The 26,686-nt window shown below is 47.7% G+C and overlaps 1 protein-coding gene across 2 annotated transcripts in view; it reads right to left on the reverse strand.

Moving 5' to 3' along the window:
- Map3k4 (mitogen-activated protein kinase kinase kinase 4) overlaps positions 1-26,686 on the reverse strand; it is a 92,723-nt gene that overhangs the window by 19,792 nt on the left and 46,245 nt on the right. For both annotated transcript variants that reach the window (XM_038339453.2, XM_038339452.1), the window contains exons 4-15: positions 20,578-20,820; positions 17,949-18,095; positions 12,981-13,138; positions 10,026-10,142; positions 8,726-8,825; positions 8,555-8,638; positions 7,436-7,702; positions 5,972-6,121; positions 4,832-4,993; positions 4,233-4,366; positions 3,463-3,541; positions 2,803-2,869 (exon numbers count right to left, since the gene is read on the reverse strand). In XM_038339453.2, the coding sequence (XP_038195381.1) occupies positions 2,803-2,869; positions 3,463-3,541; positions 4,233-4,366; positions 4,832-4,993; positions 5,972-6,121; positions 7,436-7,702; positions 8,555-8,638; positions 8,726-8,825; positions 10,026-10,142; positions 12,981-13,138; positions 17,949-18,095; positions 20,578-20,820 (1,708 nt within the window). The remainder of the gene's footprint in view (positions 1-2,802; positions 2,870-3,462; positions 3,542-4,232; positions 4,367-4,831; positions 4,994-5,971; positions 6,122-7,435; positions 7,703-8,554; positions 8,639-8,725; positions 8,826-10,025; positions 10,143-12,980; positions 13,139-17,948; positions 18,096-20,577; positions 20,821-26,686) is intronic.

The raw sequence follows: 26,686 nt of genomic DNA on the forward strand, positions 1-26,686 counted from the left end.
CCCAGGAACCTGGCAGAGGCAGTGACTGACAGGCTACCATTCTGTCTGTTCTAACGTCATCTCTTACACCACTGTCTGCTCTAATGTCTTTTCTTACTGTGGCATACACAGTGAGACACCAGAGTGGACTCTGCAGCTCCCGTGCAAATAGAAACAGGGCTCTGCAAGAGGGGCGGGACTGGCCGTGTCTGTTTCGTCATTTCATGTCTCACAATGCCAAATGGAAGAAATGTAGTAAGAACATAGGGAAGACCCAAAAACAATTGATGGAGCTGATGTCATAAGCCAGCAGACACTGGAAACCGCTCAGTCAAAAATTACTGCAGGAATTCACACAAAGGTGTGAAAAGCACCATTCAAAAAAAAAAAAACTATGCAAAAACATGTTTAGTATTCTTCATGTATTCTCTCTTCTCATTCCTGTCTCCATATATATAAATATGTATAATGCCGTAAAACTGATGTCTCCTTGGAAAGCAAATCCAAATGGCCAATAAACACAGACCTCCACATTGCTCTGGGGTAAACATTTACTATGGGAGGCTTCATGGCTAAACAAAGCCCCATAAAAAGTGGCAGAAAGAAGCATGGTCCGTCCGTCACCAGGGGGCCAGAGTATGGTCTAGAGCTGGATGTGTGCTACTGACATGGAGGAGTTATGTCATATCCAATGGGACCCACCACACACAGTAAACAGCAGGGACAAACAAGCCTTTCTGTGCTCATGGTTTCGGAGCACAGAGGACCTCTGTCAAGCACATATAGAAGGTTATATGCCAGGTTGCTATCACTGGTCAGTCACATGCTTATGGTGGAGGAGGAAATACAGAATTATGACCAAAGAATGCAGCTCATCTGTTGATACCTACATTAAATTCTGTAATTGTAACAAAAGAACACAAAACCAAAAGGAAAAAAAAGCTCCATTGTGTGGGACCCTAGAATTTATAAAACGCTATTTATTCATCCCTGGTCAAGTCTAGGTGGCAGCCGCTCAGGTAACACAGGAGCAGCTGGATGGTCTAAAGGAGCAGTCCTCCGCTCATGAGCTCAGCTTCCCACCCTGCCCCCCAGTGGCTGAGGAGATGAAGTACAACGTAAAAAACAGCATAGAACTAACCTAACTGTAGTTTGGAGGAACAGGCAAGTAGGAAGCCCTGCTTCAGATGTCCTGGTGATTACCACTGCATATGATGGCAGCAAGACAGCTTTCATATTCTGTAACTTTCTATACTAAAAATGTTCACCTTACTTTATAACTTTTCTATAAGAAAATTTCTACCTGAGCCACCAAGATGGCTGAGTAGGTTAGGTACTTGCTGCAAAGCTTGACAACTCAAGTTAGATTTCTAAGACACACACATAGGAGAACTCCTCCAGACGTGCCCTCTGACCACCATACATGCACCCTGACATACATGCACATGCCTGAGTACACACATACACAATAAATAAATAAATAAATATGTAATAATGTAAAAAGAAAAAAATGTATGTCTTGGGTAATAAAATATTTTAAAGAAGTTGATTTGACCAGGTTACTGATTATGTATAAAAATGTTTTGAGAGCCGGGCGGTGGTGGCGCACGCCTTTAATCCCAGCACTCGGGAGGCAGAGGCAGGCGGATCTCTGAGTTCGAGGCCAGCCTGGTCTACAAGAGCTAGCTCCAGGACAGGCTCTAGAAACTACAGGGAAACCCTGTCTCGAAAAACCAAAAAAAAAAAAAAAAATGTTTTGAGAAATCAGAAGATCAAGTTCTATTGATGCTACTGAACCAGGCAAGAACATAAGGAGGTTACGGTGCTCTGCAGAGACATGCTCGTCTCTACAAACGAACACTTTGGGAAGAAGGATGCTGTGTAAACCTAATCAATTTTATAGTCTAAAACAAAAGCAGTGATTAAGGCCAGCTCATATAGTAACTTTTTCTGTGGCCAACAAGTATCTTTTGACCAGAATAACCAATGTTTGGCAAATTTACCACTTCTTAACTATTCTATACAATTTAAACTTTCTATTTTGGAGTGCTCATGACTTGGTTTTACTCACAGACTATATCAAGAATGACACAGTCTTTCTTAACATTTTATTCTTCCTTTTTTTTTTAAACAGGGTTTTTCTCTGTGCAGCCCTAGCTGTCCTGGAACTGACTTGGTAGACCAGGCTGGCCTTGAACTCTGCCCCAAGTGCTGGGATTAAAGGTTTGTGCCAGCACCACCCAGCTAAGAATGCCATTTTAAAAAACAAACCAACAAACAACAACAACGAAAACAAAACCAGCAGGGCTGTGGTGGCACACACCTTCAATCCCAGTACTCTGGAGGCAAAGGCAGGTGGATCTCTGAGTTCAAGGCCAGTTTGGTCTATAAAGTGAGTTCCGGGTAAGCCAGCACTACACAGAGAAACCCCGTTTTGAAAAAATTAAAAGAAAAAAAAGTCAAAAGCAAATAAAAATTTACTCGAGTGGCGAAGTTGGAAAAGCAGGGAAAAACAAAATAGTCCTCCTTCATGAGAGAAGGGAGGACCAGAGGAACTCCTCCCTGCTGTCCCATACATAAAGATTTTAACAAGGAGAGCAAGGGTGCAGCAATAACACAAGACAAACAAAAACCAGTTCACAGGTAAGGCTGCAGTAATCTTCCTGTAGGGTTTAGAAGGATGACTGTGGAGTTCCTGGACAAACTTCTCTGTCACCTTCTGGATATTTTTAAAATACCTCTTTTATTATTATAAATACACCAATCCTAATAAGACAGTGTGCTCATCACAACCAGTGCATCCTGTTCTCACAAGGTACAAACCTGTGACGGGGCTGTGTGGCTTTCCAATGACATGGCCAATGCACTCATTCATCAAGGCTTGCAAACTCTAGAAACCAAAGACAAATTGGAAGAAGAGAAAAGAAAGTCTTAATTCCATAAGCAGCATACTACAGTCAGTCTATTTGACCTTAAGTATTTTCAGTTAGTTTAAAAGACAGAAGATACAAGGATAAAGTGGATATAAGCTAAGTACCATTTAAATAATACATTATACATTCCATTCTCATAAATAAAAGCAACTCAGTGGACTATTCCCCGGGAAACAATGCCATCCATAAGCAAAGATCAAGTGTCTCCACGACCAGAGGCTGTTCAGAACACTGACAGGCCAGGGCACTGATGCTGTGCTCTGATAATGGACACTCAGGGGCAACAGTCAATCCTGTTCTCAGTAACTTCTAAAAGGCAGTTCAAGAGCTAGCAGTTTATAAAACATACAGACTGCATCTATTCCACAAGTGTGAGGGTAGAGAATCCAGAGTCAGCTGCGCAGTGCTGTAGTAACAGAAGGACCCTGGAAACCTCGCCACATTTTAAAGGGCACTTTCGTGGCTCAGTGTCCTCACAGCAGAGACAGGAGTGCACCACAGACAATGCACCACCCAGTTTAACAGAAAAGGTATTTAGAGTATGTCCTACCAGGAAGTCGTCTTCTGGTAAAGCTGAAATAAAGGCAGGTTCAATGGCTTGTAGGAAATCGAATCCTTGAGTGGCCCACCTGCCACAGGAAAATATTCAACAATAATAGCTGGGGAAATACTGCAGACTACACAATACTAAAATTAGTGTAAAAGTAATTGGAAATGTACTGTCTAGGACAAAATGCTTTCTCTTTTTTGGGGAAGGGGGTGATCAATGTATAAACACCTGAGCAGAGCGAGCTTACAGTGACAGACAGGACAGCTTATTAAAGACGATTCTAACGCCAAAAAGAACCATGAAGGCACTTAGGACAGCAGGCACACCGAGTCAGTCGTCTGTGAGCCTGCCCCATAGGTTCTCACACTGCATTTCACAGGCAGACCGTCTGCACTGTGCTGACTTGGCAGGGGCTTACAAGTGTTCCGTCTGTTCATATGGATTACAGGATGCCTGGCCAGGTGTGACTCACAAACTTAGTGACCACTCTGTGCTAGTGGAGTGCAGCGCAGCGCAGCGCATTACAGGCAGGGACAGCGATGCACACCCTGCACATCCCTCTGAGGAGGCAGGCTGTTTAGGACACAAAGATTTTCTTTCTGCTACGATTAGCTACAAGCTTCATAACACACACTGCTATTTAAAAAGTGCTGCGTTAGAATAAATGTTCTTGTATAATCTGCTTATGAATTTCACATGGCACACAGAAACAAAATACTACCAGCCCCATGTGCCTCGTGCAAGAATCAAGTGTGCTGCTTGGCTGTTACCTGGGTCTTGTTCCTCTGCCACTCTCACATTTGGTCAGGACGTAATTCATCCATTTCCGGGCAAAGCTTATATATTTGTCTCCTATCTTCTGTCTGAACTCTCCAGACATCAAACGAACAACTTCTTTATGATACTGTTAGAAGATTCCATGCATACCAAAATTAACAAAAACATTCTAGCAATACCTACACACAATAATACCATATTTGCCCCAAAATGTCTTTTTCTAAAAATGAACAGCAAAGTCTAATTAGCATGTATACTCTGAATAACCCATAGAATTACAGAATACAGTCACAAAATATAGTTTGGTAAATACTTTATTCATATTTAAATTAAGAATGTACTTTTATGATATTAAATATCTCTTAGAGAACATTTTAAAATATAGTGGACAGTTATGAGTAGAAAATAAAACCTGGGCAATACCTGGCAGCTGGAAATAACATCTTGGACACTTTACAGTAGTATAGGGACAGTCCTGACAACGCAATGATTATAATGAAGGGAAGACTTGTCGTAGAGAGTCCTCAATGCCTCTTGTAACCCTCACAGCACTTTCTGGACTGTGTGGTGTTCCCTCGCCTTTGGTACGTACCTCGAACCCAAAGTTGTAGCCCTGAATCATCGCCTCTCGGTAGTACTGCTGCAGCGTGGCGGACTCCGACTCATCGACCTCGGCATCAAACTCCAGCGTGAACATGTGGTCCACTCGGTCAATGGCGTCACTCACCCTGGTACACAGCTCAAGCGCATCATTCTGAGGAGTCCCAAACCACAATTAGTCCAAAGAAAAGCAAATCATCATTAACCACAGAAGATGCCACCTTCACCACAGGCAGAGACCACTGAGGTACTTCATCCAAATATAAGAGAGAAATCCTATTTCCACCATTATTTGTCTGAGACAGTCCTTAGCACCTTACAGAACACCAAGTACAAACAACCCATATACAGTGGTTGGGCCCAAGTGCACTCTGGTCTGTGAGCAGGCACTGGGGTCACTGCATTTCTGTGCATTTCCACAGCATCAAAACTGGAGGAGGTAAGGCCTACGTCGTCTGGTGGACAGAGACCGAGGATGCTGCCAGATATCCCAACAGCACATAAGACACCTGTACCATCCTAAATGACAGAAGACAGCCCACCGCCCATACAGCAGGAGACACCCCATACCCCGTACAGCAGGAGACACCCCATACCTCGTACAGCAGGAGACACCCCATACCCCGTACAGCAGGAGACACCCCATACCCCGTACAGCAGGAGACACCCACTACCCAATAGGAGATACCCCATATAGCAGGAGACACCCCACCACCACACACAATAGGAAACACCCACCACCCCACACAACAGAAGATACCCCACTCCCTTCAACCACTCCATACAACATAGAATCACTGGCCCTAATGTCAAGGTAAAGGCTGAGAAACCCAGTCTTATTTTTAAAACTCTCAGTGCTTCTGTATGAAGTACCACAGTAATTCCCAGATGCTACAAGGAGGTGCTGACCTCTGACCTCTCAGTGTGACAGTTCATAACCTCAGAGCCAGTATTCCCATCCTTCCCAGTTCTACAGTCCGGGGAAGCACCTAAAAAGTGTTTCATATACACATGCACATAAGTGGACACTAGGAAGAATGGCGGCCACTCACATCCATCACATGACATCACCTCATGCCACATGACATCTCCACAGCATTTCACCCAGAGGCAAGCATGGTGTGGTCAGTACCTTGAGCTGTTGCAAAGCTTTGGCAATGACCGGCTGACTAGATGTCTGCTCGTGGCGAAGAGTCATCAGTCCCTCAATGGACTGCTGGAAGGCTTTTCTCTGAATTATAAGATGAGCAGACTCCATGACAACCAGGAGAAGATTGTCCACCTGGGAGAAAACCAGACGAGACCGGTGACTGCTTTCCCACTCTGCTGTAACCCTACCCTCAGATAGCCACCCTCAAGGCTACCAGCTCCAGCTAGCCACCTGACCAAGGTCCCCTGCAGGCGCAGCTCCTGCACCAGCTAGTCACCTGACCAAGGTCCCCTGCAGGCGCAGCTCCTGCACCAGCTAGCCACCTGACCAAGGTCACCTGCAGGCTCAGCTCCTGCAGGCCAGGGCAGCAAGCACAGGTGACGTGGCTCTTCAGCAAAGGAAAAAATCCCCGACTCTCCACTAGGAAAAGGCATGGGCATGCATGGATTGTGTGTGTTGGAGCAGCCCGGGGAAATGGAAAAGACAGGGATGAGAGCCCCAGCATTAGCCCCATGCTCGCTCTCCAACAAACCACAAACCAACTGGAGAACTGGGGGAGGGAAAGGGGCTTGAAGCAGGAAAACTACAAACAGGAAAGACAATTGTTCAGGACAGGCGACGATGCCTGAGCTGTGGCAGTGGCCCTGGGAACTCCAGACAGATCATTTGCTGAACACACGACTGGCTGCCAGGCTGGTGACTAGCAGAAGTGGGAGGACACGTTTACACTCGCTGCCGCACTCCTGATTTAAACAAGTGAGTGGGCAGGCTTGCTTGAGAGTGCGAGAGAGAACAGGCGGGCGGGGTGGAGGAGACAGCGGCTGGTCCTACAGAGCTCCAGGCGCACAGCCGTCATCAGGGAGTCTCAGAACCTGCCCAGGGCCCACGAGGTGCCCTCCACTGTACAAGTGAGAACTACGTGACAAGGCCGGCACTGTCTGTCCTCAGGGTCACTCTGGGACTGCGCTGTCTGGAATTATGACTCATCAATGAAATGGCGCCTTTTAAATCTAACTGACTGAACACTAAACGGCACAAATCAAGCAGACAGGTTACTTCAAACATTCCAGTATAATCCGACACACTTAAACTAGCCGGGGTACTTCTAGTACAATCACACTAACTATTCATGTAATGAACCATACAGGTCCATTTCAGGGGAGCATTCAGATCATTAGGGGTGATGTTTGAAAGCTGACATGCAGCCGGGCGGTGGTGGCGCACGCCTTTAATCCCAGCACTCGGGAGGCAGAGGCAGGCGGATCTCTGTGAGTTCGAGGCCAGCCTGGTCTACAAGAGCTAGTTCCAGGACAGGCTCTAAAAAAGATGCAGAGAAACCCTGTCTCGAAAAACCAAAAAAAAAAAAAAAAAAAAAAAGAAAGCTGACATGCTGTTTCATAAAAAACATTCTGACCCCACAGCTGAATGGCAAGTGAAGCCACCAACCTGCATGCTTCTCAGGGTATCAACAGTCTCCACCTGAGGCACAATTTTGACAGCCCGTGATTCCCAGGTGCCCCAGCCATCTTCTGAGTCATGGGCTCGGTCCCCGTGCTTGGTCAGAAGCAGGAAGGCATCAATGAAGATGTCATCCGGATCTTTGGAACAGTCCTTTCCAGTGGCAGCATTGAGTAGCTGCAAAATAATTCTTTTCTCCTCAGCAAGGCTGTCGGGGACAAACACGTGCAAGTTCTCTAAGCCGGGAATCTGTACCTGGAAAGCAAATAGCCCAGCCTTAAACTAAGAAGCATGAGATTAACATCAGCCAGGCATGGAGAGGTGCATGTCTGCATTCCTAGCACTCAGAGCCCAACCTGGGCTATGTAGTGAATTCAGCCCCAATCCAGGGGCTTGGGGCAGGAGTGGACAGTGGGAGAGAGGCATTAGTGCCAACAGCAAGCTGAAATGCAAGTGGCTCTGCTGAGTACGGCTGAAGGAGAAGGGAAAGGGGCTAGGAGGGGACGTGGGGTAGCACTGTTGTTTCTCCAGATGCAGGAGTTCCTGCCCTGACCTCCTTCAGTGCTGCACAGTGATGGGGAAGGGTAGGTCAAGTAAACCCTTCCCTGCCCAAGCTGCTGTGGTCATATGTTCTACCACAGTAACAGAAACCTTAACTAAGACACCCGGGCTTGGTATACAGTTGCCAATGTCATTCCATATGCAGGTCCCAAAGTGATGAACCTCAAACTTAAAGAGGGGTAAAGATGGGTCCAAGAAATAACTACGATGACGAGTAGGATGCATCACCAAAGAATCACACCAAGACTACTGGATTAGAGATCTGCGGGCAAACACTAAAATCAATAATACGGAAGTCAGTAATATCGTTTACATCTTCTATTGTAGTCACTACTTTAAACATGTATAATTAAGTTAATCAGTATACACTGTGGTTGATTCATTGTCTGTATTCATAAGAAAGCTAAGTGTGAGGCAGTGTGTTATAGTAGGAACATGTCCAGGACGTGTGCAGACTGCCAAGAATATAACTCTGGATGTAATGAACAAGCAGCCTCTTTAGAATGCAGTGGAGACCAATGGTCCCAAGATCACTGTGGGATTCACCTTGACATACTGCTTCGCTTTCAGAACATCCAGGAGTTCTTGGACTGAGGCAGACAGTACAAACTCTGCTGCTATTTCCAGGTCCTAGGATGACAGAAGAGAAGCCTCTTTAGGATCGGCCTTAAGACCAAAACAAGGAAAGGGCAGCAGCAGCCAGGCTGGAGGACTCACCTTCCGCAGCATCTTAGCAAAGCCCAGCGCCTTGGAGGCCCTCTCCCGGGCTTCGTGGAAGAGCTCCTTGAGAGCGCGGCTGATCTCTATGACAGACCTCCTGCCAGGGGAAGTCAGTCAGTTCACACTGGGGGCACCCGAGTACAAGCACAGCTAGTAACAAATAGGCAGTACATTTCAAATCATAGCAACAAACTGCTCCCACAGATTTCCTCAATGGGAACAAGCAGTTACCGAGGCTGTGGCCAAAATCCTGGGAAGCTTGATCCTCCAAGTTTTGCAGAAAGTACTTGAGCATTTCATGTACACAGGGGACATAAAATATCTCTCAAGTAGCAGTATCTTTAATTTCCTAGACATTGCTATGACAAGTTCTTAAGAGCTCATGATATGACAGAAAAGAAACACACACTCAGCACAGCCAACACAGCTGCCCCCAGGACCACCTGGCAGATCAGAGTGCTGACCACAGCTGACCACACGGGCAGGACACCATGGAGCAGGCATGGTGGCACACGGAGGCCCTGGCAGATGAGGGAGCCGTCGAAGCTCTTGCCTAGCTCACTGCCTCGATACTTTAAGTCTCATGTCAACTTTACTAACTTAAAACTACGGGGCCACACAAAGGCTCACTCTGTCTCAGCCATCAGTGTTTTACCAGCTCAGAGCCTCAGTGGGAACGGAATGTCTATACCCAGATGTTAACTGCTCTTCCCCAGATTTGGGTCAGTGAGTAAAACGCCTCAGCTCTGAAGATGCACCTGACAGACAGATGGCCACACAATGGCTCTATGTGCAGCATCTCATAAGACATACACACACGCACACACACACACACACAGATACACATAAATACATGAAAACATACAGGCACACACAGAGACATATGGCACACACACATACAGACACACACACAGTGGGTGCAATTTCAACAGTTCAGTGGCATCTGCATGACACTGGAGGGAATCCAACAGAGGAATTTACCCTAATGTTCAACAGAAGGGATAAGACAAGCATAAATAATAGAAATGTGCCAAACGGCATTAAAAGGCAGCATGGACTGCTACAGGGGTTTAAAGGACAAAAATGTAACAGCTAAAGACAGTGGGAAAACATGGGTGCAGAGTGTTGCTATAGCCATTTCAGTTAATATCCACTATATTTTTATCATGTTGAAGTTTGTCTCTATAAAGAAGTTTTCGTGTAAAGCCACAACCAGAAGACCACTGACAACCCTCCCTCCCTGTGTTGTGCCCCACCCCACAGCAAGAAACAGAGAGAAAGCCAGTGAGACGCCAACCTCAACTCGTCGGCTGCACCGTTGTCGTCGGCGCTGGTCCACAGCTCTGCACAGCTCTCCTGCAGGCCGGATTCCAGAAAGCTGCCTGTGGACTTCAGCAGCATCCCTGCGATGTCACTGGGGGCAAACAGCAAAGCAGAAGGAGAAGCAGCTGTCACTGCAACAGCCACAAATCAACAGGAGGTTTCTCTTGGCGCACGACTATGAGAGACGCAGAAACCTAGATGACAGCACGGGCCAGCTCTGTGCTATTACATGGAGCATGAGTACAAACCATAGTGGTACACTGTACTAGTCATGTGATTACACATTGTTATTGTTTAAACGTTCAAGATAGTATAAAATGCCTCAAAACAAAAACACCCAAATGACGGCCTAGAAAAGCAAACTACTGAAACACAGCTGGTTTTACTTCCCTCAAAGTCAGCTCCTACAGCTGATGAACACAAATACTCCACACCTGAACTTTCCCAATGAACAGACAATTTAAACACTAGAATTAATGAACAGCCAAGCCCACAGAACAAGGTCAATCACTGTGGTAAGCCTTCACTATGAAGGAGAGGCAGTGATGATCAGGGAAAGAAGAGAGCAAAGTATGCAACCATCAAATGATGGGGAACACTGGGTATCAGACGAGAAGGCCAAGGCTAGCTGGCAGTAAACCCTCTCCTGGCAGAAAGCCCTGATCTAGGCAAAGGCTGAATGTCAGCAGGGTCATCTGAAGGGGAATGGATGGATCTTCAGGGAGCAGACTGAGGAGGACAGGAGTCGAAAGACAATGAACTTGAACTGGATCACGGTGTGAAGCTGTGTCAAGCATGAGGCATGCCTAAAAAAGCAAAGCCTGGCAGGAGATGCAGAAGCAAATGAGGTCAGGCCACGCTCTGGAGAGCCTGGCTATCATGCAAACTGGTTTAATCACATGGCCATCAAAGCTTAAATGTTCAAGATGGGGAGAGTGCAGGTCAGCTATGGTAGCCACACCATGATGATTACAGGGTTGCTCTCCACAGACGGGGAGGAGCTGTGGGCCAAGGACCAGGTGGGACAGAAGCTCTGTCTACACAAGTGGGTTTTAAAATACCTGAGTGGGAAGGAGACTTGGTCAGAAAAGGATTAAGAATATCACAGCATCGGGCTGCATTCATTTAACAGCTACTGGGCTCCTGCTATACAGAAGCAGCAGTGAACATGTGAGACAGAAGCCCTCTACTGGACGGAAAAAAAATAACAAAAAGTGAAATCCTAAGTACTTGTGGGTAAAATCTTCTAAATATGATAGGAAGGTAACATTTGCAGTAAGGGGGGAATTGAGTCAGTCATGAAAGTAACTGGGACAAGTGGTCCCTGGGCAGCAAGCTCCATCTGCCCAGCCTGTGAGCGCGGGAGGGACGGCTCTGGCTGCACAGTAAGGAGTCCGGGAGCTGAGGACACATGCTGGACGCTGGACGAGAAGGCTGACTGCATGCAGCCCTGACGCCCACCATTAGGCGTTCTCCCTGACAGGGAGCTGCTGAGTGTTCCCCAAGACAGCCTGACTGGCAGACGGCTTGACACGAGCAGTCTATAGCTGGTGCTGCGAGTGAGTGGGGGATCTGCGCAGGACCACGGAGACTGAGCTGTGCACGTGAGGAATGACAGATGCACAGCGGTGCAGTGGGGAAAGGAAATCTAGTCCATGCCATATCCTTGGGGGCATCCGAAAGCAAAGTTGAGGGGGACGTATTTGGTTCGACCCTGCCTGGACCTGGAAAGGAAAGGCTGCTCCAAGGCAGGGGATGGGAAGAACACTGGGCTAGACCAGAGGTGACAGCGTAGGGAGAACAGCCAGAATCCTGGAAGCTGTTCTCAGAACAAGGAGCAACACGGCAAAGTCCAGAGACGGCTTTGGGGAATGTGAAGGACAAGTAGAGACAAAGACAAGAGTGTTACTGAAGGGAGTGAGAGCAGAGAGAAACTGAGCAGGACAGACGACACTAACAGCGCCCTCTAAACCCGGAGACAGAAAAACAAGGGACATCCCCGAAGGACTGGGATGCTCACTGCTCACTCAAGATGAAGACAGTGTAAGAACTGAGGTCCATGCAGGAAAGTGGCACATGCTTCTGAGACATCAAAAAAAGACACAAGATTCTGACACCAAGAGAGAACAGAGATGGCTGATGTCCTGGAGCACAACCATTAGTGATGCCACCTGAGCCAACGCATACGCCTCATAGAGAGGGACGCACACCTGAGCCAGTGCATGCACCTCACAGGGAGGGATGCACACCTGAGCCAGCGGATGTGCCTCATAGAGAGGGACGCACACCTGAGCCAGCGCACGCGCCTCACAGGAAGGGGCAAGAGAAGTAAAGGAGGAAGCGGAGGCATGGGGCGGCAGGACATGGCCTCATCCTGCACCAGGGTGTCAGAGCGCAGGGAATCCACCAGATACAGAGGGCCTGAGCACGAGATGCTCATTTCCAGAATAAGCAGACAAGCGTCCCGAGTCCCACTCCTATTCCTTCACCATATGAAAGGAGTTTATAGAGACAGTATTCGATTACATTTCCAAACCACTCTCAATGAAAACTAAATACTTGGGTTCTGGGCGCCCCTACCAAGTTCAAACACACTGGTGTGTTCTCCCCATCCAGGATTCAAGGTCTCCATCCTTTTGTTAACAAGAGCAAGAGACCAACTGAAGGCATCTCAGACTCAAGACCCACACTGTGGGAAGATCATTGTGTTGCTGCCCTGTGCCTGCTGTGGATCCACGCACTCTGCCCTCGGCAGCCCAGGTGCTAGCAGTGCCCTCCCCACCAGATGACAAAACTGTCTCCAAACACCATGAATGCCCAGAGGACAAGGCCACCCAGCTGAGGACCTGTGCCCACAAACAGGCCGTGCACCTTCACGTAAGCACAGGAGGAGGAAGAAGGGAAGGCGCTCCCAGCACAAGGTTCCTACCAGAAAAGCTTTCCGGCCTGCGCTTCTCCTCCTCGGATGTAATGAGTGATTTCTTTGGTGAAATTCCATTCCTCTTCTAACAGATTTTTTAAGCTATGGGAAGCCTGGGGTAACTGCTGCAGCATTTGGATCCAGCTTCTCATGTAATCAAAATACACCTTAAAACAAAATATAAAACGACATGTTTCAGAGAATCCAGGACCTTATAACTTGGCCTATTAATACACAATATCAATCGGAACAGTAAGACAGAGGAGGGACCATAGAAAGCATGGCATTCTGGGAACAAGACTGCATGCACCACAGCCATCTGGTGTCCAAATGAGGACTCTTCTTCAACTACTTGAGTCTTCAGTAACAACACAGTCACCACCACCTTTCAGACTCCTGCAAGGTGACTTAAACAGCACAGCACGCAGGGTGCACAGTGACATGGGAAATGCACTTAAAAACTTTTATCATGGACATGGTTCCTTTGAGAGATTAATGTGTGTTTGGTTACTTAACTCAGTTGGGGAGTTACTAGCACAGGTCCCACCAAAACTTCTTGACGCCCAAATGTGTGACATGAATTTTCCAAGGGTTATAACATTCAATTACGATACACAGTCAAAATGTCAGGTGTCTGAGGCTGAGACTATACCCACAAGTGCCGCAACCGCTCTATTAGTCCTGAATTCCCACCCTGATTTCTCTATTGGTGTGTGGTGGTCAGTATTAACCGTCACCGTGACAGGATCTATAGAAACATCAGAGAGATGGGCCTCCGGCATGCCTGTTACCTGAAGTGGAGGATGACCTTGATTGTGTTAACAGAGGTAGGATGACCAGGACACTACGGGAGGTACCATTCCCTAGCTGGGGTCCTGACTGTGTAATGGAGAGAGCTGAGTGGCTGTGTGCATTCATTGCTCTCTGCTGCCTCACTGTGAATCTGATGTAATCAAGTTGTTTCAAGACCCTGTCACACCTTGGCATCCCAGCCATGAGGACTGTACCTTTGGCCTGTGAGCCACAAAGAGCCCTTTCTCTCTTAAGTTGCTTTTGCAATAGAATTTTCTTCCCCAGCAAGAAAAGCAGCTAAGGCAGTGTTCCACTAACGAGCAGTTTCCTCTGAACAGGCCCTGGAAGGAAGGCTGCTAAGAAACACACCACCGGGGCATTTTCTGAACGGGGCATTTTCTGATCTAACAGATGAACGGACCAAGGAGAAGATATCTGAGCCATATGTTCCCTGATCAGAACTGTGATACACAACCCCACCTACCCACACTCAACGTGATTATTCCCATAAAGAAATGAAGCCAGCCTTGCTGCCTGCCTGCCAAGGCTCCCCACACATCACTCCCAAGTGACCTTCTCTCTTCCCTTCTCCTCTCTCCGTTTTCTCCATTTCTGCCTTTTCTTGAGACAGCTTTGCTATGTAGCCCAGGCTAGATTTCTCATGTTCCTCCTGCCTTAGCCTCTAGCTGAGGTCATGAGGGTGCACACCACACCTGAATGACATTCTGAAATTTATAGGATTCTTTACCCTTGAGTCCCATTGGGGATGCTGTTTGCTTGTTCGGTTGGGTTTTTTGTTGTTGTTTGTTTTGAAACCAGGCTACATCTTAAGAGCTCACTGTAATTTTTCCCTGAGATTCAGAAAGATCCCTCAGTCAGCAGACTGCAAGACTGTTTCCAGGCAATTTTTGTTCTATCTTTGAATGCTCTGGGTCCTGCACTCTCTAGCCTATGGCCTGGACCCTGTGGGCCCAGGTTCACTCTGATTGGAGCTGTGCACAAGAACCCGGCACTCATTGTCCCACACTATCTCCCCCAGCTGCGATGCCCCTCACTTCCGGAGCCATCCTGGCAAGCTGACTGCATCCTCTCAGCAGGCTCAGGGAGCAACTGTCTGCTGTGTGCTCAGGGTCAACAAAGAATTGTGTCCTCTTGTCTCCACTGTTCTTTAAAACAACCACGCTTCCATATCCTTGGTCATAAAAGCAAAGCTAAAGCCATGACCACACAGTGGGGGGCTTCATTCTGCCTCTAAGATCTGTGTCACCACCTCCACCATGAGGCCCTTTATACTGTCACCTACTTAATTCAGACTTAGAGTGTCTTTGGGATAGTGCAAAATCCCTCCCCGCACACAGCAGCAGCAGGAACAGTGTGTGTGTTGGGGGGTGAGGTCAGTGTAAGAACCCTCCCCGCACACAGCAGCAGCAGGAACAGGGGAGGGAGTTGAAGGATGAGAATTAGCAAAATTGAAGATGCTATGATGCCACCCCCACCATGCTCAGACTCCTGAGTTCAGACCCTAAAACCACACAAAACTGGACATGGTCTCAAATGCCCATAATCCTAGTAGTCATGTCAATTTCTTAGAGAGACTGAAAAGGGAGAGGTGGGGCAGTGAGGTAGCTCAGCACTGGCCGCAGCGGAACTAACTGGCAAGTTGTCCTCTGACCTCAACAGCATCAGTACAGGTGCTGCCTCCAGCCCTCACCAAGACACAGCACTGGAGCTGGAGGTGGGCGCTTGCCTGTTTCTTATTAAGTGGATGCTACAATGGCCAGTGTTGCCCTGAGCCTGACTTTCTACACGGTGACCAGTCAGTTCCCGATCCTCCAGGGCAGCCAGGCTGCAGGGGGCAGGCTGGTTAAGAAGTAGTCTGCAGAAAAGGCTTTGGCCTGTGAGGATCTGCAGTGCGGCCCCGCTAGACATCTCAGCACACACACACACACACACACACACACACACGCACGCACGCACACGCACACACACACGCACACACACACGCACACACACACACACGCACACACGCACACACACACGCACGCCATCCACCCACGGTAGGCAGCATCACAGCTGTGTCTACAGCTCAGCCTGAACAAGACGACAAATTAGCAGCTGTTTTGTCACAGAGGTGGAGAACAAACTCTATGGCCGTTTCCTCCTTTTCATGGAATTTTGTTTCTTTCCTCTGCGCTGAGTTTCAAGAGGAGGGCGTGTGGGAAACATGATCTGAGTACTGCCGAGGGCCAATCCACCTGCTCATCTCCACACACGCTGATGCTGGGCCCCCTCAGTCCTCAAGGCAGCCCCTTGCCCATCCTTCCAGCACACAATAGGACATTGGTATCTACAAGATGCTACAGTCTGACTCACAGAAGACTCACAAGAAGCCAAATGAAACACTGTTCTTCCCTACAAGTGTTGCAAGGTTCTCATCTCAGCTTGGGCACAGACACCCCGAGGGCAGGAAAGGGGAGTGTGGCTTACAACCCTATGTCCCCACCATTACAGGGCAAAAGGCACTAAATGTACCTCTGGAAGCCATCAAAGAGCTTTTGAAAAGCAAAGAACACTGTGTCTTTCCAAACTCATTAAGTTAACAACTCGGAGAGGAGAACTACCTTGTACACTGCTTCCCACCACAGCGTCTCCGCAGCTACACCTTCCTAACAGGAGAGATCCAGGGCATTTTACACTCTGGCCTTTTTCTGTGCCCTCTCCAAACAATTTCTCCTAGGACGCTAGCTACTGTAAGCCCCTCTGCCCACCTCCTTCCTGTTCTCCTGAGGCTGAGTGGCCACTTAAGTGTATGAATCCCCACCCTGTGCAGATGACTCCAAAGCTATACAACAGTCCAGTCAATATGGCATGGGCAAAATGGACTGAGCGCAGCCTCCCAGATGGCTCCTTTGGCTCTCATGCAGGCTTACACTTGGATGGCAAGGTGTTTCCCCCTCTGGCAGCCCAGAAAGCAGGATACTCCCTGCGGGTGCTGTAGTCTGTGAGGCAGGACACAGCAAGCACCTTCACCTGAAGCTGTCAAATGCAATCTAAGGATCCCTACGGCTCTAACATGCTCTTCCTATACACGAACTCTACCACACAACATGGGACACAAAGGAATTACAAGTTACAGTCCCAATTCATGATGCTTTGGCTTACCAGTCTGTTTAAATGTTACGCTATAGTCACATCTAACTGCAACTGTTGAGAGAGTTCAAAGATGGTAAGGATAAGTGTAGGCTCAAAGAATATAGAAAATGTAGAAATACAGAACCTGAAGTAAGTCTAAGTAGGCAGAGGAGGAGATCAATTCTGGCAGAAAAGAATAGTACGAACAGCCCTGAGACTAGAAACACAGAACGAGTGTTGTGGTTTGAAAAAAAAAAAAAATAGTCCCCAAAGGGAATGGCACGATAGGAGGTGTGGCATTGTTGGAGAAGTGTGTCACTGTGGGGAGGGCTTTGAGGTCTCTTTTGCTCAAGCTTCCCTCAGAGTGACTGTCAGTTAACTTCCTGTTGCCTGCAAGATGTAGCAGTATCAGCTCCAGCACCACATCTGCCTACACGCCACCATGCTCCCAGTCAGGATGATGGACTGAACCTCCGAAACTGTAAGCCACCCCCATTAATGCTTTCCTTACAAGAGTCGCTGTGGTCATGGAGTCTTAACTAAGACAGCAAGTACAAGATGGGCTCTATGAAGAAACAAAGCACAGCCTGCTCCGACCAATCGAGTCACTGCTAAGTCCTTGAGTGGGCGGCTCCTATGGCCTTGCCCCATCTCTGAGATGAAGTGCTCTGTGGACACGTCTGTGTTGAGGGGTCCCAGACATGCAGGAACAGAAGTCGCTCTTGGCCAGTCCCCACTAGCCGTGTTCTCCTTTCCTCCAATATTTCCTGAGTCATGCAAGACCCCCAGCACCTGTCTCAGGAATTGTAAAGTGGGCTACTGTTTGGGGATTAGATGGAATAAGAGCCAGTTTTAATACTTTTTCTAATATAAGATGAACTATCCTACAATTAAACAATAGACTGAGCTAAGGCTAGTCTAAAAATGTCAAAATCATTGAGAACTTTTTAAAATAAGGTTTTAGAGGGGAAAAAATGTCATCCACTGCCATACAGACAGAAGCAGGTCAGACTGCCATGCTGCGTGCACACAGCCTGAGAACCCCTCTCCTACCATGAGCATCTTCTGCAGGTCCTCCTCAAAGGCATCCATGTTGCAGTCGGTCTTCTCCAGGCCGTCAAGAACCTCCTGCAGCATGAACTGGTAGTACTGCTTCATCAGCAGCCCCCCCTTCAGGACCTCCTTACACTCTCGCACGAGCTGCAAGAGAGCACACACAAAAGACACAGCTGTCACCAGCACACCCTGGCCACATAGACTGCCAGTCCTCACAGATCGCCCCACTAAAGCCCCAGAGGGACCTTGCTCTGAGGAGTCTGAAATAGTCTGACTGCAGAGAAGCTTGCTGTGTGCGACAAGTTCAGCCATCTGTAACCCTTGAGCACACAGTGAAGAATCACACAGCAGCCCCTGCTCAGCTAGAACACAGCCTGCAGGTGAGCTGATAGTGAGAACAAACCTCCCGTCATAAGCCACTCTTACCAATGTATACTGTAAGACAAGACGTAGAGGAGGAAGGAAAGCTCATGGGACAGGAATTTTAACCAAAACCAAGATAGAAATAACAAACCACAGAAAACAGTGGCTTCTGAGTAATATAGCAGAGCTTACCTTCTGCAGGGTGTGGCTTCATCTACTACTAAAGTGGCAAACCAAGCTACACTGATGAGATCAGATCTCAAGGAAAACAGAAAAGGACGGCAAAAGCTGCGATGTGCTGCTGCAGCAGGTGAAGGGTAGAGGAAGAAGAGAGGTGAGACCTAGAGAGCCTCTTCCATGATCAGGCTGGGAACCACAGTCCCAGGGGCTGAGGACCGACCACCGACACAGTCACACTGATGTCCAGAGGCAACAGCCACAGAAGGAGTTCAGGGCAGTAGCTAGGAAGCAAAGGCTGCAGCTTCCTGGACTCTAAGATGGACAGTTCACTATTTCCTACTACAAGCAATAATCAGGGATGCAAAGAAGACTTACCCACAAGTGTGGGTGTCTACCTGGGGAGCACTGCAGCCTTTAAAGTCTTCATTTGATAGAGTGTCTGGAGGAAAGTGGGAATACTTACATGTGTGGCACACACGTGTACAATACATACATACCAATCCACTCTCTCATTGGTATGTGTAGGAAGTGTATGTGCAGGGAAGACAGCTGAATGGAAACACACATGCTCTGTGGTCATCTCTTGGGTGCCAGGAGAACAGAGACTATTTTTAATTTGTGTTATTTTCTATGCATTTTCAATTTGTCTAAAATAAGAACTAAATTGCTTTTAAAGACAGAAGCCCTTAAATGTTTAAGTTGTTCGTGGTGCAATAACTATAGCTACAAGTCACATCTCCTAAAAGTGTCTGTGTCTACTTTTCTGTATTAAATGCCATGTAGGTTTTTACTACTGATCCTTGAATACTTATAACAGAAAATTTCTTTTCTTTTTTCTCTGAAATATGACAGTCCTAGCCCTGCTGGTCACTGTTTGAAGTGCTTTCACATACACGGCTATTTAACACCACAAGAGCCTTATTACTGGCAAAGTAGACTTCACCCTGGGTTACAGGGTTGGTTGTATCTGAAGTGTCTGACGAGGAACGGAAACAGGTATTTGACTAGCAGGGCTCAGCTGCCTACTGCAGTACATAGAACAAGATAAAACTATGGCCAGGTAGACCAGGAGGACAGTGTAAAGGAAGTGGGGCTACTGTGCAAATAGCTCTGGCTGGCGCAAAGTGGCAACTGGAGTGGCAAGTGACACGGGGCCTACTCCCAAATAACCTCATTGGTCCCCCTCGTCTACACCTGACCAGACAGACAGACACACATCCTCTGTGAACCTGCTGTGTGAGCTGATTCACCTGTCTCCCTTCAGCTGCATCGTCTTGTGATTCACAAAGCCATGTACCTTCAGCCTCTAGCAGGCGGCTGTGATGACCGGAAAGGCTTTACTCTGTGTGCCATGATAACATGCTAAAAGCCAAAGCCTAGCAACCCTCTGCTCGGCCCTCACTCTATCTGGTAAGACTATTTCTAGTCATTCCGCTGCTGTTCCTGAAAAGAGCCCCACAAACAAAGACCCCCTGAAACTCACAGCTGAGAAGGAAAAAGCGGACTCTACCGCTCAGTCTCCGTGGCTACGTAAGCATGCACGAAGTCCACATTATCCCAACATTTTCCTGTCTCCTTACCCCTCCCACACAGTAAAGAAGGAGCCCAAATGGATCTACACTGTCTTCTAGGGACAAATGTCTATCTTCAGACACCTCCAACACAGTAAAGAAGGAGCCCAAATGGACCTAAATTGTCTTCTGGGGATAAACTTTAAAGTCTGGAGATACAGTTCAGCAAATGTCACCTGGCATGTAAGGCCCTGGGTCTCATCTCAAGTATCACCAAAAACAAAAAGTAAGTTTTTTAAAAAGAATGTTGTTGCCAGTTATCAAGACTGACAGAAAGACTGACAGAAAGACTGACGACAGTCACAGCACACCGATTTCTACACTTTTCAGAAAGAAGTGAGAGGTAAAGAGGCTGAGACAGACTCTTATCTTTGGGGACTAAAGGTAAAGAACATTCTAGATAGCCCCCAAAGAGAAGTAAAAACAAACACTAAGGCATGTTCTTTCCACTGTCTGTAGTAACTAGGGGAGGAAATCCTCGAACCAAAGGGCAGCAGCAGTGGGAAACACACCTGTTTGATGCTCAGGAGAGAAGGCTCCCCAGCAGGCCTCTGCTCCAGCCGCAGCTTCAGACACTCATGGATCACGTTCAGCAGGACTCGGCAGAGCACCAGGAAGGCGGGCTCAAAGGAGGGCAGGTCCATGGCCTTCAGCTCTTCCCAGGACACAGGGCTGCACTTCTGCTCTGAGGAAGGAGGTGTCCCCGACAACTGCACGTAATCCGAGCCCCACATGGGACCTGGAAAGTCAGAGAACTGCAGCAAAAGTTCAAGACAGATTAAAACCGTGCGCAGGACACTGCCTGAAGCTGTGGTCATAGACTTTGCTACAACCTGCTGACGTATCTACAAGGTTCTCGCTCTAAAATAAGAAGGATCTCCAACAGTCCAACACTTACACAGAGCCCCAAGTCCCAGTGTGTTAGAAAGCCAACCTACACTTTCGTCAAGGGCAGAACAATGAAGCTTCGTTTAAAAACAAAACCATCGGGACACATTACACACAGTGCTATCTACAATTATGTCTAGACTGAGAAATCAAGGACTTGCTAAACTTACAAGAAAACAAGATTACAAAACTCTTCAGCCGCCATTTTCATGAAAATAAAAGCCAGAGTTCAGCCAACCTTGTATTCATTTGGAGTCACACTTCCTGATGCTGCAGAAGACGGTTTCTGCCCACAGCAGCCCTCAATCGCCTGTCCCCTCACGCTGCCTGGAGGTCCTGCCATGTCCTGGGTGTCCTCATCCACTCCTTCAGTTGTCCCCAACCAAATACTTAGGCTTTTCCCCAGAAAGTGGAGGACCTGGAACTTTCTCCCACCATTCTTAAGCTTCTGACATCACCTCCTCCTCTACCACCACCACCACCACTATCTCTTCCTCCACCTCCACCATCTATTACCAGTATTAAAAAGCTTTGACCTCTTTTATTTAGTTAGGTCAAAGTTTGAAAGACTCAACTTGCAGCATCTCCAACTGCAGCTCCTTCTGCACCTGTGGTACCACTGGCGTCTGCCCTCCTTGTCACTCAGGGAACTCTGGGCTGTTCTCCACTCACATTCTGATCTTTCATTTGTTCCTCTCACAGGACCTGCCCACTGGCACCTGAACTGAAGCCTTAGCCAGAGTCTTCGGGACTCGGGGTTTGCTACAGGGACTCCCTGACCCTTTCCAGGCCTCCTTCCATCTACCAGCCTAAGCCCTGGCCTAGCTCCCACCCTCCTAGATGGCCCCATCTCTCCTCACTGCTCCCATGCAAGATTTCTTTGGCCCTCACACACATGTCCATCATGTTGACCTTGGCCCGGGCTGCTGGCTCCTCTAGAAATTTTCCTATCTCACCCCAATTCCCAAGATTCACACCAATGATACTTTTCTAAGCACGCCAACCACCCTATCCCTTGAGATCATTTTGACTGCCATCATAGAAATCTCAATTCAATGAGGGTGGAAAAAAAATCAAGGTTCAAAAGCCAGAATGCCTGGCTTTGGGTCATTCAATAAGTTCTATGGTTCTGGAATCATCGAGGAGTTCTTTCCTTTAAAATCAGACTGGGCTGGGAACTACAGCTTAGTAGAAAGTGTTTGCCTAGCCTTAACACACATACTCCCCCTCCCCGCTCCCCCCTTCTCACTCACTGTCCATCTTAGATTAAATAGAGCAAACTGCAGGAAGGGAACTTAGAAGAACCATTTGCTATGCCTTCCAACCCGCTGGTTTGGAGCAAATGCAGGCAAAGGCATCTTGAGTCACATCTATGCTGTACATTCCCAGCTACAACTTTCCAGGGCTCAACAGATGACTTAACAATAAACCCTGGCTGCTGATGAGATGATTCATGTCAATTACCCTCTTCAAGATGGCTCCCTGTCCCTGGATTGCCCGTTTCCAGTACACAGCATGGCTCTCAGCCACCTTGGGCCAGCTTCTCCAGATCCTGGCATCTTAACACACTGACCTGAGTTAGCCCCAGATGGCTCTGTTCTCAGGGTTGGCTTGCCCTTCTAATTGAAACTCAGTGCACACTAGTAGCTGCGAAGGCCATGCCTTCACTTAGTCCGAAAGTCTGATATCCACACAGACTGACTCTACCGACCTGAAGGTTGGTGTAACGTCCTACACCGTGTTGACTGCAGCGAGCAGGCTCTGTGATACTGCATAGGTCAGTCCCTGACAATAAGGACCCAGTCTCCTCCTCAAGAGGAGGCCCAGATACCCACCTCTGGCAGTTGTCTGTGGCTGCCTCAGGGAGCACATTTCTCACAATCTGCATGTCTTTAAATGCATGCTTAGTTACTTAGCCATATCCAGCACTACAGTTATTTGCCTGAGTTCCCTGGTAGAGTAGCGGTCCAGAGGAAAAGACTGTTTATCTCAAGTTAATTGCAGGGATGCCGAGTTGTGACCAATAAATTAATGGTGAAGACTCCCACAAGAACCCACCTTGTTTCTTCTCCAGCTCCTCCAACAGCACCATGAAACATCTGACCCTAGACCTCTATTGTCAGTAAGAACCGGGCCCTCAAATTTGTTACTATGCTACGTAAGGATGCCATCACAAAGTGATGGAGCCAAGTAGGCAGCAGACAAAGGCACACTGGGGTGTTTGTAGGAGGGGCTGAGGTGAACTCACTCTTATGCTGCTGGTCAGCTCCAGCCAGCAGTTCCCGGGTGGGAATAAGGCCCAGAATCAACAACCCTGGTATTCCAAAGGAAAACTCCAACCCAAAGTTTCAGATGAACTCCTCCCACTTAAACATTAGCCACCATGTTAAAAGATAGCATTATATGTGTATATGATAGGTATATTATCTTTACAAACATGTGAGACGACGCGTTAACTCTAGGAGGCAGTACAGTATTGCCCAAGAGCAGGCATAGATTAGCCAGACTTCTGGGTTCATATCCTGGTGCTGCTGCATATAGCGTGTGCACCCTTGAACAAGTTACTGACCGTCCTTCTCCCAGGCGCAGGCTGCTACTGGCTCTCTTCTCCCTGTTGCTGTGCTGTTACCATGGGACCTATCTCACTGTCAGGTCCGATTCTGCTGGCTCACAGCTGTCAGACCATGTGGCACAGCCTCCCCCATGTAAATCTGTTTTAAAACAGAAAACCTCTAGGCAAATGAGTGAGTGTGTGCTTCCAGCTGTCACTCAATCAAGGGTCTCGTAACTCTACTTATGAAATCAGACAGGCAATAACTGTAGCAAATAAGCTATCTGTGGCAGCTTCACAGAAGGTACATGGCACTAAATGGCAGCAAGAGGATTACCACAGCCTCCTTGGCACTTGGAGTGTCTGACTCAGAACTGCACTGGGCTAGCCTGGCTACTTGTAGAGACCACAGATTTGTTCATGATGTCAGTCTGCATTCCACACCAGAAGATGCTAATTTGCTATCCAGGACAAGCGGTGCTGTGTGTATTGTTAAAGCCTTTGGGTAAAGTTGATGTGTAGCCAGGCTTGGGAACCAGGCACGTTTCAAAGTCAGATAGCTCAGGCTCCCCTAACAAGCCTCAACACTGATTTGCATATTACCTCCGAATTTCATGATTACCTCCTCTCTAATCCAGTGTCCTCAGAGGTAAACTAGAGAAATGACACCACCTGTCACCTGGTAAGACTGAGTAGCAGCCTTGTCACTACTGCTATACCCATTCTAAACATAAAGAAAGGCAGGCTCTTCAGGTTTCCTGTGTTACAGGAAGGACTGGCATAGTGTTTAACCGTCAAAGACAAACAGTATTTTATTGGCCATTAAACATATAATTACATGATAATTTCTAATCTAAGAAAGTAATTAAGACAGTAACTAAGCACTTTCTCAGTGTTTGTGGTAATATAGCAAATGCAGCCAAGTAGTGTTAATATCTCACACACTGCACTAAGACACATGTAACCTCACTGTGCAGTGTTAATAGCTCACACACTGCACTAAGATACACCGAAGCACACCGTGCAGTGTTAATATCTCACACACTGCACTAAGATACACCGAACTGCACCGTGCAGTGTTAATATCTCACACACTGCACTAAGATACACAGAACCGCACGGTGCAGTGTTAATAGCTCACACACTGCACTAAGATACACAGAACCACACTGTGCAGTGTTACTCGCTCACACACTGCACTAAGATGCGTATACCTCGCTGAGGAGCGTTAGGAAAGTGTCCTCACTGTGAATGGACAATGGCAAAGGGAAACACTTGCACTCTGCGTTTAGTCCTCACGGGGTAAAGCAGCACAGGTACACCAGACAGGTTCTCACCAGGAAAAAACAAAAGTCTAAATATGGGGCAAAGAGCTGGACACGCACTAGCACCACAGCAAGGGCATCGCCCTGCTACAGGTAGATGGACAAGTAACTACAGACCCGTGTGCACACGAAGACATTGCCCAGACAGCAGAGACAGCAGAGACAGCACAGCAGCCAGGCCGCAGTCACTGTCCTCAAAGACAGTGTCTCTAGAAAGGCAGGCTCTGGACACTGGAGCACTGTGCACACACTCAGCTCAGGGAGCCTGGTCTGCTGTTTGCAAAGTAGATCCCAGTGAGGAGAGATTAAGCAGAGGCCCTGAGAGCCAAGCAGGCTCCGCGGCAAAGGAGCAAGAGAACCAGAAGATAAATGAGGAAGCAACAAAGACCTCAGGCAGCTCCGGGTGCACGGCAGGGGAGACTAGAGCCTCCCCCACTTCCTCCCTCTCACATCACACCGTCCTGGAGGGCGCTGGGGAGACTCTGGGGCAGTATGAGTATCATTTGGGTTTAAGTGCATTTCATGTGAGGACCCGAGAGTCTCTCACGGAACACCCTTTCAGATTGCGAACAAGTGCCTTACATGTGCACTCTGGCAGATACCCCATCCACTAACTGGAGCGCGCCTGTGAGGTCAGGGTGTGTGCTGGGAGGTCAGTCTGCAGCCGCAGCAAGCAACCATCACAGAGTTCACACAGGTCATTAACACGGATGCTGCCCAATTTACTAGAATAAATGCAAGCAGACTCGGAACATTTCCAGTTTGCAATTCTTTTAAACAATAAATACAATAAAGCCTTAGAGGAAAAGCATTTTGTAAAGTATGCTTCAAAGGGGTTATTAAATGTTATTTACAAACACTGGTTACGAGTAATTTAATCATAGAGAATAAAGATATAAAGACATACATAAGAAAAACCAAATATCACAAATAAATGTTATTTCTATTCTATAAAGTCCTTCAATGATATCACCCAGGAACCACAAAGACAGAATGCAATTACAGGCATGCTCTGCCCTGTCTGCAGCATGAGCCAATCCAGAGGCTGCCAACACTGAAGCGGGACACACAGGCTCGCATTCCATTGCAAGTACTAGGGCTCAGCCCTCACTACCACAAGAGCATTTCACCCTAAGCCTCGAATGCCTCCAATGTACCATTATTTGGAAGAGATTAAAGGGAAAATAACATTTTAAAAATAAAGAGACATCCACACTGATTTGTACTTAGCTTTGATAGGGAAAAAAAAATGCAACAAAAATCCTAAAAAATAAAGGAGTTTGTATTTGACGTATATAGATTTTACCACAAGCACAAACATCCTCTGAGGCCTTGACTACTCTGTGGGTAGACAGGAAGACATGGTTACGTGCATTTCCCAGACAGAAGTCTGAGGATCAAACTTCTGAGCCGGTGGTGAGAAGAGGCAGTCTGGAGACGGCCTGGCTCCTGGGCCTTAAAGCTCGCCTCTGGGCAGCTGCTCACACAGCTGCGGCAGGCAGCCCGCAGGTTGCCCAATTCTGGTTGCTCAGCAGAGCGCTCCTCTTGCTCTCTCAGCCTGCTTCCCTCTTTCTCTGAAGCTCCTCTCCCTCCATGCCATCTAGGCTCGGGGGATATGTGCTCCCCTTCCCTCTGCTACATCCTCCTCCAGGCAGCTGTCTTGACTCCAGGGGGTACCCTCTTTCCTCTGCTTCTCCCCCAGGCAGCTGCTACGACTTACAGCTGGACTACCCTGGGGTTTTTCTTTGAAACTTTAATGAAATTGTCCTCAAGCCTTGAAAACAACCGGGGCTCATGTCTTAGCAACATGACTAAGACAAAATAAACTCAGGATGAGAATGTGTACACACATATAAG

This window comes from Arvicola amphibius, chromosome 8 (assembly GCF_903992535.2).
Source record: "Arvicola amphibius chromosome 8, mArvAmp1.2, whole genome shotgun sequence".
Classification (NCBI taxonomy): Eukaryota; Metazoa; Chordata; class Mammalia; order Rodentia; family Cricetidae; genus Arvicola; species Arvicola amphibius.